The sequence below is a fragment of the Thamnophis sirtalis genome, unplaced genomic scaffold, assembly GCF_051295495.1.
Source record: "Thamnophis sirtalis isolate CommonGarterSnake01/CBP01778 unplaced genomic scaffold, rThaSir2_p1.2 scaffold_7, whole genome shotgun sequence".
NCBI lineage: Eukaryota > Metazoa > Chordata > Lepidosauria > Squamata > Natricidae > Thamnophis > Thamnophis sirtalis.
In genome coordinates, this window is record NW_028261387.1 from 50,484,993 (window position 1) to 50,500,885 (window position 15,893).

Below are 15,893 nucleotides of genomic sequence, written 5' to 3' on the forward strand. Positions count from 1 at the left end.
GTGGAGTGTTGCGAGCGGTAAGTACGCATGCACGTGCTATGCGTGTGCTGCACGCATACATGTGGTGGACGCCCGGCCCCGTTGCACCGTACTGGTTGCAACGTGGTCCGAAACCCACCACTGCTCTATTGGTACTGGGGAAGGGGGGGACTTTATGCCAGTCTAAAATTTGACCCACATTACAGCTTTTGCTTTTACATTTGTAGTACATATAATAAAAGACAAGAGGGGGAAGATGAACCTCCCCCTGGAAAATCAAGTAATATTGTATCAATTGAAAATGTTCTGCAGAAGGTTTTTATAGGCATATTGAGAAAAGAGGTTTATAAAACAAAATTCTGAGGTGAGAATGTGTGTTTACGTATCTTATGCTGCTACTAAAGAGGCAAGAAAATGTAAGATCAATTGAGAATTGAATGGCTGGAACTGGAATCTTGGTGGCACAAGCTAAAAAATTGAATCTATGCCTTACAATACAAGCTATGGTAGTTCAACTGATCAGTCCCAACATTTTAGGGTAAAGCCACACTACAGTAATAATATGTGACTCATACTATTACCTCAAGGACCAATTGTAAGTATTGCTGGTAGAAATGTAACCCAAATAACAAAGGAGCTTCAACTGATGACTGTCAGTGTCTTCATTGTAATTGCTTCTAGGAACTCCTCCCGTGAGGGCTACAATTTAAAATAAAAAGCCATTAAATGAATGTAATGCTTTGGTTTCTTGTGAAGCCTACAGAAACAAAACTAGTTATCATGAAAAATAGGGTTAATACCTCCAATTTAGTAACGCAGATGATGAAAAGAGGAAGGAAAACTTGGGCTTTCCATTTGCACTATTGTTTAATGAGGATGATCTGTAACTGAGTAGCATGGATATTTTTTTTCTGATCTGCAGTCAACATTATTGTATGCATAAAATGTTTTAATTCCTTTAAGAGAAAGAGTTTTACCCAAAACTCTTTTGAAACTACTTTTTCTGAATTATTACTTGAAAATGTGTTAATGTAATATTAGTTGATTGCTAGATTCTATAACAGATGAACTACCACACTTGTATTTTATTATGCTTCATTATAGTGCTTTCCTCATTTGTTTCCTTCACAACTCCTGGTTCAATATGACCCATTTTAAATTCAACCTTTCTTTTGCTAGTGTTTTCCCCCTATAGCAACCTTGGCTCCTTGCTGTTCAGTTTTCAGAGACTTGTTCTGCCAAAAGACAAACAAATGGGCAGAGTCTCCCCCCACTTTTATAATATATTTCCAACAGTTCATTTGGTTGGAAGAAATAAAAAGAAAATGATTAAAAATGGCCTCAAGAGACATGTATATCTGTACTTCCTTTGTAGTTTATATGTGGCCATTCTGCATAGTTTCTTGGTAAGAGCAATTCCCACATAGTTCATAGTATCTTGCTCCCTCCTTTTACTCGTTTCAAGTGCTCCATTGCAATAAATATACTAAATCCATACCAATTTTTTAATAGCATGGCACCAGTACAAATCCAGCAGTCAAACTGTCACCCAGAGGTCTAAAAATACAAACTTTTAGTTCTAAATCCAGTTACTTCTAATACTGAAAGTTTCCATGATGTCTGTTCAAGACTAAAACAGTTGTGTTCTCATAAATTTTAGGATGAGGTGGCAAATAGGCCAGAAAGAAATCAAGAGAAAAAACAGAATTACAAGAAAGCTGAAATATTCTATGTATCCAGGAGTTACTATTTTTAAATGAAAGGTGCTTACTACTGAGCAGACACCTACAGACTGACACTTCATGCCATATTCTGTTCCTGTTTGACAATCTGGAAGAAGCTGTTCAGGATTTCACAATACATGGCTGTGCTGTTATTGTGTCTATTTATAGTTTGACTTAATAGACAAAGGGTGTTCATAAAAACAAATGCAGACTCTTAATAAAAATGAATATAGTCTGACTTGCAAAAGATGGAGATATTTAATTGTCTGTGAACAGCACAATTTGATAGTATTTAGCATCTTGATAGAATTGTTGAACTTTTACTTAAAAAGTATCTGTGAGAAATATTCAAAATGCTACTTGTATATATAGGCTAGATTTAAAAAATAAATTTTGACAAGACCAGTGAAATATTGGAGAAAGACAGAACAGTTAAGAAAGTGTAAATAACAACACAAATGCCTAACTTAATCAGAATGGGATAAGTTAATCCATGAATATAATATTTGGAATTATTCTGGTTGAAATTAACATTTTTAGAAGAGGAGTTAAAAGATTAACGTCCAGATTGACCAATCATTTGTGGAGCTTGCTGATTATTGCTAGCATCAACAGAGGGATAGTCTCATGATCACGTGAAATTGTATTATCACTTTATGAGATGATGAGATCACACTTGGAATGCTGCATCCAGTTCTGGTCACCACAATACAAAAAAGATACTGAAACCCTAGAAAGGGTGCAGAGGAGAGCAACAAAGATAAGGGGGATGATGATTAAACCATATGATGAACAATTGAGGGAACTAAGTATGTCTAGTCTGACAAAGAAAAGGATAAGAGATGATACGATAGTCTTCCAGTACTTGAAGTGGTATTGCAGAGAAGAAAGATTTGATTTATTCTCCAAAACTATCTAAGAGCAGGACAAGAAGTAAGGGATGGAAGATTATTAAAGAGAGATATTTAATCTTTAGAACTAAGGAGAAATTTCCTGGCAGTGAGAACAATTAAACAATGGAATAGCTTGCTTCCAGACATTGTGGGTGCTCCATCAAGTGGAGGGTTTCAGGAAGAGACTGGACAGCCTTTTTCCAAAATGGTATAGGCCAGGGTTGCCTGCTTGAGTAAGGGGTAGGACTGGAAGACCTCCAATGTCCCTTCAACTCTATTATTCTATGTTCTATCTTCTAACCATTATTCTCAGTAGATCTTCAATTTTAGTGTTATTATATAATGAGGGTAGGCAACAACTTTATACTTTTGAGTTCCAGGGGGAAGAAGTTGAGTGAAACAAACAAAAACATAAAGCTGTTTATGATCAGCATTTATGCCTTTTGACTTGAATTCTGGATTATGTTTTGTGTCTGTGCTCAACTTATTGAGCTAAGCAACATAAGCAAGTGTAGAGTTTTAAACATATACCATTCAATTGTAAACTCAGCTTCAACTGATACAATCTTTTACAGATTCAAAATTGCTTATTTGTCGTTCACATCTAGTTTAAGTCATGCTACAATGTTCCAGAGAAATAAAGGCGTGAATACAATTTAAATTAAAAAGCATCTCCCCAGACAATTTATTCTTTTAAAAGAGGACAGCCTAACTAACCTTATTCCCACACATGAATCTGAATAATTTCTTGAGTAGCAGTAACCTTAACCTATCACAACAAACACAAGAGCAGACTATATTGCTATCTTAAAGATTAACAGATGTATCCCAGCACAAGCTGCTGTGAGGTCCATCCCATTTTATTTTACAAAGAAAGGAGTCTTTGTAAAATGGGTGAACAGACAGACGATATACCTTTAATATATTTCAGTTTGGGAACGTGGACAAAGTCCTGATTTCCCTGTGGTCTTTTGATAATAAGTAGCTGCAGTAATTATTTGTCGAACTATTAAACTAAAGCGCTTCTGAGAAGATAAAATTTCTCCCCTGCTAGGCAAAGTCTTATTAATAGCCCCAAACCAGTAGCTTTCTCCTTCCCTTCCCCCCTCCAGCTGCTTTGACCATCTTCTCAAGGCGTGATTTTCCCAGTACTCGCGTCACTACTTCCACCCTGCTGAGGTCACCTACTATTAGCATATCAAGGAAAGCTCAGCCAATCAGAAGCAAGCCATCCAGTGACGGCTACACTTTCCAAGATTATTAAGAGTCCTGTTTCTAGTAGGAGCATGTCAAATAGAAGGCGAGTGGCGGACGTGAGAGAAGCCTTCTCAAAACCCATCGTTAAGCAGTCGCTTCTACCGCAGGCGGGTCAGCCACGAACTGCCGGACCGGCCAATTACTTCACCGTTTCCGTGTTTGTCCCCTTTCTCTAAGCACTGCGGAGTCTTTAGGGCACCGAACTAACTTTATACGAAGCCAGACATGAGCCAAGGCCAGCGCTGGAATGGAAGCTACGTTAACAATAGCCGGGCTGATATGGTACCGGAGATCGCCGCCGCCGTAGGCTTTGTGTCCAGCTTATTCCGCACCCGCGGCTGCGTTAGTGAACAGCAACTTCAGGTTTTCAGCGAGGCTCTGGAAGAGGCGCTTACAGGTGAGAGACGGCGCCTTCTTGAAGTGTATCCGAGGGATCTTTGGCCAATCTGGGGAATTAAGTTTAACTTTTCTGACCCTAAAAAAAGTGGGATATTCACTGGATCGTTGATTTTCTTTTGTCTTCCTTCCTTTCTTCCCTTTAGTTTTAGTTTAATCTTTAGTTTAGTCATCTGTGAATTTCCTATCACACAAAATACTTACTTTCAGTGTTCAATATTTGCCTGTCCTTTATTTGTAACATTGTCCTTTAATTGGAGATTTTAAAAACAACAACAACAATGCATTCTTTAAAATATATGTTCCTGTAATAGCTACTCCTGGATAGCAAGCATATGTCTAACCCAGACTAGTGACAAATTATTCCCCCACCCAGCAGCACCAATCTGTTTTTCCCCAACATTATGAGAATAAGAGCTATAATCTACTGCTTCTAGAGGCACCACATTGGGAGTTGTTGCACTGCAGCCCCTTGATTGAAAATGTGTGTCCTAAATTAGACTGGGAAAAAGTGTCCTTTGTTCTGGTGACCAAGGAAACTAGATTTTACTAGATCAACCTAGATAGAACAAGGAAACTAGCTTTCATAGTCCATTGGGAAGCGACTTTGCAGAGACATCAGGCTCAGCAAAACAAAAGGGAGAAATATAGTTGAAGTCCTGGGATAAGAATGGAATGATTGGGTATTACTGCTCTAAACTTAAAAGTCAAATCTGAAGGGTTCCCCACACAGCCCCTTTAAAAGCACAGTTTCGTCAAGCAGGCCTTACTTTTCCATGTCAGGGAAAAAGTGCAGAATTTCAGGCATGCTACTTAAGACTGCAACTAGTTTCAGGTTACAGGGCTCTCTTCATCTGGTTACACTAGTGTGCTATTAAGTATAAAATATACTCAGAAAGGCTTTATTATGGGATAGAGCTGTATACTTTATTATGGGATAGAGCTGTATAATTGAAGTGCAGAGGGAGGTTGCTCTGGCTGTATACTAATTGCATTGTCTGCTAAGGAGATTTTCAGTAATTACCAAAATGCTATGGATAATGCATTTAGTTTAAACCTTTTGGACTCCCTGCGGGCTTTGGAGTTTTTGTTATTTGAGTTAAAAAGGCTATGTATGTCCATGGTTTAGATAAATTGGTTTTATCTAAAACCAAGGGATTATTTTACAGTTCTTATTGGAAATGTCTTTTTTCCCCTCAACCAACAATTTAACTCTTCATTGTGCGGCCATTCTATAAAAGAAAGGGACCTGGAGATCAGAGGCTGGGTCATCTAGCAGAGATACCCCTAATGCATCCTAAATTGTGAAGGGATTCTACCAGATGAGCTCTAAAATTCCTTCCATCCTTATGATTTTCTAATTCTAGAACTTTAATAAATTGCTTGGGAAAAAAGAGAGTTTGATTAGATTGGACAAAATGAGAGTTTGATTAGATTCAACCCAAAACTCATGATAGGAGCCTCAACTTTTTAAAAAATGCATTCTGCCCTCAATTTTGGCTGAATGTTCCTTTGTGTATAAAATATATTCTATTTTTGTTTGTCCTTTAACTCCAGTGATCCCTTATCATTTGTGATATTTTTCTTGTTCCTTTGCAGCGCATTACAAACATCACTGGTTCCCCGAGAAACCATTCAAAGGGTCTGGCTACCGCTGCATCCGTATCAACCATAAAATGGACCCTATCATCAGCAAAGCAGCTCGCCAGATTGGACTCAGCCTTCAGCAACTCTACCAGCTCTTGCCCAGTGAGCTCACACTCTGGGTAGACCCTTATGAAGTATCTTACAGAATAGGGGAGGATGGATCCATCTGTGTTCTGTATGAAGCATCGGTGGCACCTGTGAGCTCCTACGGGATGCTCACCTGCAAAAATCAAATGATGCTGGGGCGCACTAGCCCTTCCAAAAGCTACATGATGACCGTCTCCAGCTAAGCACTCCTTGTTATCCTTACTTTGCCAAGACATGGGCTACTGTATACCTCAACTTGAGGATGTATTTTTTTAAAAAATGAAGAGCTATTTATATATATTTTTTAAAAAAGGAAATCCAAATTGAAATTCAGTAGCAGGCACTACTCTTTTGTAGAGTGGTGCTAAGGTGCCTTTTAAAAGCTGTCTGCAGGCTTGCAAGTTTATTAAAAAAAGCCAATATCTACCTAATTAGCATTCGATTGACAATTCTGGAATGTTGACCTGCCTGTTTGGGAAATGCAGGGTTAAAAATAAAAGTACGGGCTGGGCAGGACTTAGCACTTTTAAACAGTGACAAATGATGGGCTAAATGCTACTACAACTGTGAATCTACAGGTCAGGATGGTAGTAAGTAGTAAGAACTGTGCATATGGTTCACAATAGTATGACTTCATTCTAGCCATGGTATTTTTTCCCATAAAATATTCCTTTTCAAATGGTTATACTGACAAGCCACTACATCACCAGCTTTATATCATGTTCCAATTTTCAGCAACAGTTTTGTCTTTTTATGGCATAAACATTTTATTTAGATACCCAGTCACAACAGCAACTTTCTTTTTTTGTCCAGTGGGTGATGGCTTGCTAAAAATCTGCCCATAATTTAGCACAAAAACCCAATTTCTTTCTGCACTTGATCCTAAATTTCATGCTCATGTAAAATTCCTATTGGTGCCCGAAGGTGTGGTTTCTGTATATGGAATTTTGTTGATAAAAAGGTTCTAAGATGTGATCTGTGTAACTGGCTGGCTGGTTACTCTTAACAGTTAACTCCTGTCAACAAAAGTGCAATGGCCAGGCCACTATGAACTATATCTACTGAAAGCATGCTTTCACCGCAGTTTTGTCTATTCCACTGCCTTTAATACAAACTTGTAAAATTCCTGACAATGCTGCCAATAATTGTGGAGAAGTAATTACAAAACCAGGACACTTAAAACTTTTTTTAAAGTCTTGAGAGCACATAATTGGCTTGGTTTTTTTTTTTAAATTTGCTTCTCCAGAGCTCTTCCCTTGCCTGTTTAAATTGAGTTATCAGATACTGTGCAATAAGGATCCTAATTTGGATACTCGGATGACAAATTATTTCCTATTTGCAAAATGACTATTCTCCTGAAAACTACTCAAATAATTCCTAAAATGTCCTTGAATAGTCAGAGATTGGAGTAGGCAATGTAAAATCTGCAATGGCATATCTTTTATGGGGTATGAATGTTTTTGCTTTTTCTAAAAAGAACACATTACAATCACCCCCCCCCCCTTTTTGGAAAAGGCATGAATTTGCTAGGGTGTTCTCTTCCTGAGCAATTCCTATTGAGATGGAGAGTTTTGCAAGGGACATGGTTAGTCACCTTGTGAAATTTTGGTTCATTTCAATGGTTGCATAGATACACTTAGTTGTACCCCTGATTTTCCAACATTGCAATGTTAGCCTGATTTCTTCCAATTTATTATGTAAAGCTCTTGTATGTCGGCCAGAGCTTATGTTCATTTATTACAAAGGTTGTAAAGCACTAAAGTCCCCTATGAGCTAAAAAAAAAACTTAAAACAATAGTGCTGCCACTCCGTTAGCAGACTTGTGCAATATTTGGTGGCACAAAGGGGAACATTTTCTGCACTGTAGCTTTCCCCTCTCAAGACAAGTTGCTGTTCAAAGTCTGCCCAAGAGCCTTGTTCCTTCTCTAATATTGTAAAACCCAATAGAAGTGGGAACTGTAAGATAGCTTGAAACAAATGTTTGTTTTGCTGTGCTCCTTGCCTCTATTTAGAATTTCCCAAATGCCAGTAATTGGGTTGGTGTGCTCAAAGCAACTCTGATTACAGGTATATTGATGGTTCCCCTTAGTCCTTCATTACCATCAAAGTGTTCTGTAAAAACCAAATTGTTATTCCATCTCTTTTGTTTTTCTTTCCCACTATCCTTGAAGAATTGATAGAGAAACAGAAAAGGTTACCAAATATCATGCTGTTATACTTGGCATTGAATCTAGTATAAAGGTTTTTTCCCCCCCACATTAACGCAACCAAATTTGGACACAATCTGTTGTGTAACTTGTGCATGTAAAAGCTGTGAATTGATGTGTGCTCTTTGTTGCCTTCGGATTCTAAGTCTGATACAAACAGTGCTGAAGAACTGTGTACTAGAAACTGCCTATGGGTTGTGAATGTGTGTCTTTTCTGCCTCTTTTTCAAAGATGTTTGCAAAACTTGAGCTGGACTGTTGAGCGGGACCTAGTTTCATAACTGGTGAAAATAATACCACGTTTGTAAGCTATTGTGTGGGGGAGGGATGTTTGTTGTACAATGGTGTTTTTATATGCAAAATGTACAGATATATTGAAAAATGTACACTTTTGATACTTTAATAAAATGTAGCAATTTAAATACATTGTTGGAAAGATCAAAGGAATTGGCTCATCCTTTGTAAAATGAGGTCCTACTTGCTCGTTCTTAAAAGAATAACCTGATGATGGGAAAGCAACTGTCTATCTGGAAGCAAGAAGAATCAAAGCAGTAGAATCATTACTTTTCTTCTTCAGACTGAGAAATACAAAAGGAAAACACAGACAAAATTCTACCTCCTACAAACTAGCAAATTCTGGCCCTTTGATAGGGTCTTGTGTGTGTTTTTCTTTTCCTCAGTCTGTGGTTTCTCTTCTAGAGAGACCCAGTGGAAATGAAATTGGCTAACTCAAGTGCTGGCCTTTGTTTACTGGGTGTTGAGAAAGCAAAGACATGGGAGCATTGTGCAACTTAAGGCCATCTTTCTCTTTGGCTTTGATGGCAGTTTGTGACATTTTGTGGTCTTCACTTGATGTCCCAAGCACTAGGAGTATTCCTGAAAGTTTTAAAAGAATGTGTGTATGTGTGTATGTATGTATTTAGGACATATGTCTACTACACAATTGTTTGCGCATAGTTGAAATGCACATAACTGCCTTGGGTTTTCAAGTTGTTTGCAACTGTACAAAATGTGACTTCTAGAATTTCTTTGCAGTTAATTTGAAGTCAAAATTGAGATTACTTTCAGAAATATATTTGGTGCATCTACCACATTTATTTTATTCTATGATTAATTTATTTCTATTTAGGACAGCTTTCCACAATTTAACATAATTATTTGTAGTTCACTTACTGATCATAGTTGTGGCATAATGATGTGTGAGTGTAAATTTTATTATTTCTTATCACATTCCTGGTTTTCTTTCTTGTCTCTTCTAGTACACTAAATAATATAGAGAAGTACAAGGCAAGAGCAGCTAAAACAAAAAAGAGTACAGCTCAGGAGTTGACCCCACCCCAAAATTATTTTGCTTGTATACAATACTGACACTGACTCTATAACCATATTTAAACCATCATAACTTAAAGTGTGTGAATGAAGTCTGAATAAAAATCTGTTTTCGATGCACACAAAACCCAAAACAGAAACTTCAGATTCATTTGTAGATTATGACAATTGCAATTAACTTCGTGCACAGATGCATAATCATTTGAGATAAGAAAAAGTATCTGGTAAACAGCTAACTAGCCCAAAAATATGCTGTATGATAGGATTGACTAATAGACAGTATTCTGTTAGGACTGCAGAAGATCTTGCAAGTCCCTAATAGACATAAAAGTTAATGACATAATTGTGATGCCAGTAAGTAGACAGTCCTGTAGGTCTACATACATGCAAAACAGTGGAAGCAGATAGTGGCACTTCCCAAAAATAAAATACATTGAAAATTGCCTTAGACATGATCTTTTATACAATAGTTCTTTTAAATAGTACTTTATCTGGAAGGATATTATATGAGTGCTGTTACTGTTTCCAGTTAAAATCCTAAATAATTCTTTAGAGGCTCACAATTTGGTTCTCACCTGCTATTATCTTTGTTTTCACCTTTTCCTTATAAATACTTATCTACATATAGATGCAAAACTCGAGGTTGTATTTGTATAGTTTGAAAGTACAAAAGAAACTTTAAAAAAATACAACCCACATTCCTTTTATCAGTTGTCATGGAAATAACAGCTGGATGTCTACTGTAATTCTATTTTTCCCATCATTATGCTGACTTTCTTGCCAAGACACTGCAATTTCAAATAACTAGTTAAGGAAAGCCTTAGAGGACTATTCTTTAGGAATTGCATTCTAAGAATAGAATAGAATAGTAGAAGTAACTAATGACTTTTGTTAGTTTAACCCATAGGCTGTAACAACTTTAAAATATACAATTAAAATGATGGATAGAGGCAGAAACTACAACTAATAAAATATATGCACATATATAAACAAAAGAGATGAAAAAAGATTAAATATGACTAAAGTAAAATTTACTTCACAAATTTCCAGAGCAGATTTACAAATGATGAAAAGAACTTAAAAGTATTTTCCTGTATTTTAATGAGACTCTTCATTTTGATTTGAATTCATACTTTAAATAAAACCTGTAAATTGGGAAGTAAATGGGATGTAAATTTGCCATCATTTACTTTAAAACACAAATTTCAGTAGGTTTCCACTTACATATTACTAAATTTGTTTCAGCCAATATATTATGCATCCTTTTTTGCAGAATAATAGGATCTGGCACATAAAAATAAAAAAAATGTATCTGCCCTGTAAGACTTAGTACAGTGCCTGATACAAGATTACGACTGCCAAAGACAAGCATGAAAATAAAATATTTGATACTTGTACTTTTATTACAGAGTTTAGTATTTTGTAAATAAGCATTCATCTCCATTTATCACTGCTGCTTTCAACATAGGCTTTCACGTCCAGGGGAAACTCAATTTGATTATGTACCGTATTCTATTTGTATCCCCCCTTTTTTGTTCTAGATGGCATACATAATATTTTCTTCTTCCATTCCCTCCCCCCCCCCAACAACAATCCTATGAGTAGTTCTAGCTAAAAGAATGTGACTAGCTAAACACATCAACATGAGTTTTTATGGTTGAGATGAAATGAATTATGACAAAATCATGCAAATATATCTGTTTGCAACATAATATGCATTAATTTATTTAAACAAACTCTGCTTTCATAAGATCCAATTACATTTCTGACCTGACTTATTTTGGTCCTGCACAATAATACATTTTTGGGTGACAGTTTATAATTGTGCCACTGAAGCTTTACAGCAGAGCACATCATTTGCATCTCTCATTGAAGCACAACTTTGGGGAAAAGAATCCTGAAATATATTAAGTAGATTATGTATTTATATTCATTTACACATTTAACAGGTTTATCATTGCTTGTTTGAAAAGCTCATATTCAAGAGTTTAGAATAAGATACTAAAAAATAGGTTATCTTTTTAACAATTCCATATCAGACCCTAGTTTAAATCCTTCTCCTTAACTTATGAAATAGGGTCTCAAAGGTGCTTTTTCAGGAGGCAACTGGTCTTCCTTGTTTTTTCTTCGAAGAATGAGATTTTTGGATGAGAAGCGAAATGTCTTCAAACAAAAAAGAAAAGAAAATCAGAAAGTCCAGTTGCCTCCTGAAAAAGCACCTTTGGGACAACCATGACCTGGATGCTAAGAATCTCTACAGAGTTATGAAATAGGGCTTTCTTTAATAATGGCTGATTACCAATAGTCCTGTAGATGTCAAAACTTTATTAAAATTGAGCTAGACTCAAGAACTTCCACCTGATATAAAAGTTGTGTTTGCGTGAACAATCTCAGTTGACAGAATGGTTCACCATGATTTATCTGGAGTCACTAGTGAACAAAGCTATTAAAAATTGCAGTTTTATGCTCATACAGTAGTTTTTACACAGCATTTAACATGATTCCCTCAGTTTATTAACATTCTGCTGTATCAACATTTATCATGCTTGTGTATGATTCTTACAGATAGATGAAGTCCATTTGAAAGTCCATTAGTAATGTTAAGGGGATTTTGGTCTACAAAATGTTATTGCTATTTGAGTACCTATCCTGAATTCATGAAAACAGTGTCCTATGTAGCTGAGGATCTCAAATTGACAAAAGCTTTATGTCCAGCTCTTTTGTTCTACACTATGGCTCTGAGTCTAAAGTCCATCATAGATAGTATTTATCTACTGCTAAAACTCTTGTGTCAGTCTGATTGTAACCTTCAAATGGATGAAAGAGTATGTTATAAAACAAGAAAAGAGCAAGTCCCTTAAATGGGTTAATTTACAAAATGTGTGCAAAATATGGATCCCATTGCACATATGTGATTAAAATTTAGCAAAGTTGTGGCCACTTCAGTGCTGCTGCATTGCTGTGGTCATATGATCATTTCCAACTATCTGTCAGCTTCCCACAAGGAAAATCATTGGGGAAACCAGCAGGGAGTAGAAAGTCCCAGGCTGGCAAGCAGTAAGTAGCTGCTGCCAGATATGGAATGGCATTAGGGATGTGCAGGGTGTGAGAGAAGTGCCATGTTAATCAGTGAGGGTGCACGGGGTGCTCAAGGAACTGCATGGATCAGAGATGGTACATGTTAGTGCAAAGTAGGTACCATGTGGGTCAGGGAGGTGTATGAGGATGCAAGAGGAGCACAAGAGCATCAGGTTGTTCAGATAAGGTCCATGTGGTTGTACAAGAGGCACTGCATGGTTGGGGATGGTGCAAGGGTATGTGCAAGAGGCATCATGTGAGTTGGGGAGTGTGTGCAAGGGGGTGAAGGTGTGTGTGAGAGGTACTGTGAGAGTTGGGTACATGATTTGTAGGTAAGAAAATATCTCTGAAGAGATGATCCAAGAGGTCATGAGTTGTCTACTGCTGATATGTACTTAGAGATAATTTATGTGAGTGTAATCTAAAGCCAGTAATTCAGAAGGAGTTTCCAGTTGACTTAATTAATAAGGTATAGGATGCACCCTGTATCTCTGTCCCCATCTATGTGAGGAAATTAATGGATTCATATGCTGAGCTGTCTTCTGGCGCTCTTTTCTATTATTCTATGCCAGGCAAGCAGTTTAAGATTAAATTAAGCTCCAAATCAGATGCCCGATTCAATTTCTACTTGATTCAGTAATTTTGATGGCTGATCTGTTTTTCCACATGGTCAATATTTGGTGCATAATCTCTTCTTTCATAATGCATACAAGACAAAGAATTTCATGTCATCTCATTTCAGGAGGCCAGTGGATTTGCTATGTTTATTTGTTTTTACATAACTGAGAAAATGATGTAGGAACATTCCTGCTCTTTCAGGCATCCTAGTATGTTCTACAATAGTTATCACACCATAGTGTCACAGCCTATGGCTCTTATTGGTTTTTTTGATGCGTATTATTGTTTAGTATGATTATGATTGGTTTATACTGTTAGCAAAATAATTTCTGTGATACATGGGTAAACATTTCTATTACCAAAGGCATTTATAAAGCATGGTAAATGATATACACAACATGTTTGAGTTTCTTGGAAGAAGAAGATACACACACACAAATGTCTGTTTAAAGAATTGCTTTATGGAAATGAACAATGCAACCAACAAGAAATTCCACAAGCAATTACCTTCTTAATCTGTGCTTGTATTCTGAAATAACCCAGTTTCCATAATAACTCAACAATCCTGAAAGTAAGAATGCTTACATTCTAGAATTTAGAGATATGCATAATTGTCAAGATTGTGAGTCAACTTTTTAATTTTTCTTTACTTCCTTATTCCATTTTTCTTTCTCTCCAATATATTGTTCAATCCTGCTAGATACAAGGATTCACCATTTTTGGTAAAACATCACGCCAGCAGATAACAAGTGGGGTGAAAGATACATCATAGAGTAATCACTTATTTTAGGAAACTGCTCAGAGAGTGTGAGAAATTATTCATATACACAGCAGGGGAAAAAAATCTCATTTTGTGTTAATTGATGATAAGAGTGGTTCCTTCCCTTCTTATTCATCCGATATGAGGGTGGACATGTTTACCCCTGATACTGTATGCATAGTGGCAGTTCTTTATGAAAGGCTGTTGGAATAGCCACTGGGAATATTGCCAGTGCATGACTCAGTGGGGCAAGGAGGACAAGGCTGTGCAGTACAACAGCTTGTCCCTCACGTAGTCTTTCAACATGTGACATGGACTGAATGAATAAATTCTGGGGCCAGAATCATTGTAGTGAGCTGCTTTATAGCCTCCTGAGTTCATAAAGAATATAGATGCATGTGACTTTCACATTCTTATCTATTCCAGGAAACGTCTCCACCCATATAACACTACACCACAGTCCACTTAGATTATATATGTTTCAATTTATATCTGTGGGATAGAGAGAAAATGGCCCTTACAAAAACACTCTTCAAAGTTTAAATTATACAGGGTGGTGCCTAGTTTTGTAAAGACACCCACATAATCTGTAAGTAGCAGAAATCCCAGATGAGTCAAGAAAGGAGGAGTAAAATAGGACGTGGTTGGGTGGAACAAGTCACATCTGACAATTTCTGACCAGTGTACTTGTACAGCAGCATCTTATTATCAGCTCTTACTAATCAAACAGTGATACTGTATGCAAAGGGATTTGTGAGAAATAATAATGGTCCTATTAATAAGAGAATATCTTACTTTCAAACCCATTTTCAGACATGATTTTGATATTTTTTTATAAAATGTAGATTAAAATGGTTATCTTCATTTGTAGAAATGAAGAATTGCGCTTATTTTGTCACATGCAGAATGATTTTCAGTCTTGGTTTCATCTGGAAATGAAAAATACAGGTGTAGGTTTGCTTTACCTGGAAATCAACTAGAGTTATGTATAGCATAGAATGTATCTCAGCAAATCCTGATCCTTTACCTGATTCTGGTCATCCTGGAGATAGAGCCAGTCTGAATGCCTGAAACAGTTAGGAAAACATGCTCCGTAGGAAAATAAAAAGCCAGTTATTCCTTTTTTTCTTCTTCTATCCTTGTTTTCTTTAGATTGCATGAAATTTACAGGCAAAGTCTCATGATGGAACTAATCATTTCTTCAAGCAAATCTGTAACATTCACAAGCTATTGATAGTCATATATTCTATTATTTAAAATAACTGTGAAAATTCACTTCATAAGATATAGTTTGTTTACTCTAGCTTAGCATAGTTTATGCTCTATTGAGAATTGATGTAGTGTGTATTAGCCAGTCTTATGGATTATTTAACAAGCCTTGGTTGCAACAACCATGATTTAATGCAATATGTTAATTTAATCTATGTGTGGGCGCTCCCCCAGAGAATTTGTATTTGAGAGTTAATGATCATAACAGTGAGAGTGTAGACTGGTTATAATGCTCCTTCTTAAATCTGCAAATAAATTTATGTCCTTAAATATTTACTAGGGAGCTGTAATCCTCACAAGTTTACATTACAACTACTGCCTTAAATTTTAAGATGCAAAAGATTTTTTTTCTGGTTGCTGCAAGAGACCAACGTCTTTATCCATGAGAAAACTCCTTAAATCTATTATAGCTTGTATAGAGTGGAGTAGAGTAGAATGGAATGGAATGGAATAGAATAGAATAGAATTTGGAAGGGATCTTGGCAGTCTTCTAATCCAATCTCCTGCTCAAACAATTTCAGACTAATTGCTGTCCAATCTCTTCTTTAAAACCTCCAGTGATAGGCCACCCGCAACTTCTGAAGGCAAACTGTTCCACTGATTAATTGTTCTCACTATCTTTATTTCTTGAATCTCTCCTTCATAAGTTT

General features: G+C 36.6%; 1 protein-coding gene across 1 annotated transcript; it reads left to right on the top strand.

The window, feature by feature from the left end:
- The first annotated feature begins 3,888 nt into the window (after positions 1-3,888).
- On the top strand, positions 3,889-8,632 carry BTG2 (BTG anti-proliferation factor 2). The gene is made up of 2 exons (XM_014058183.2): positions 3,889-4,250; positions 5,849-8,632. The coding sequence occupies exons 1-2, from the start codon at positions 4,079-4,081 to the stop codon at positions 6,184-6,186; spliced, it is 510 nt and encodes a 169-aa protein (XP_013913658.1). The 5' UTR covers positions 3,889-4,078; the 3' UTR covers positions 6,187-8,632.
- The last annotated feature ends 7,261 nt before the right edge of the window (positions 8,633-15,893 follow it).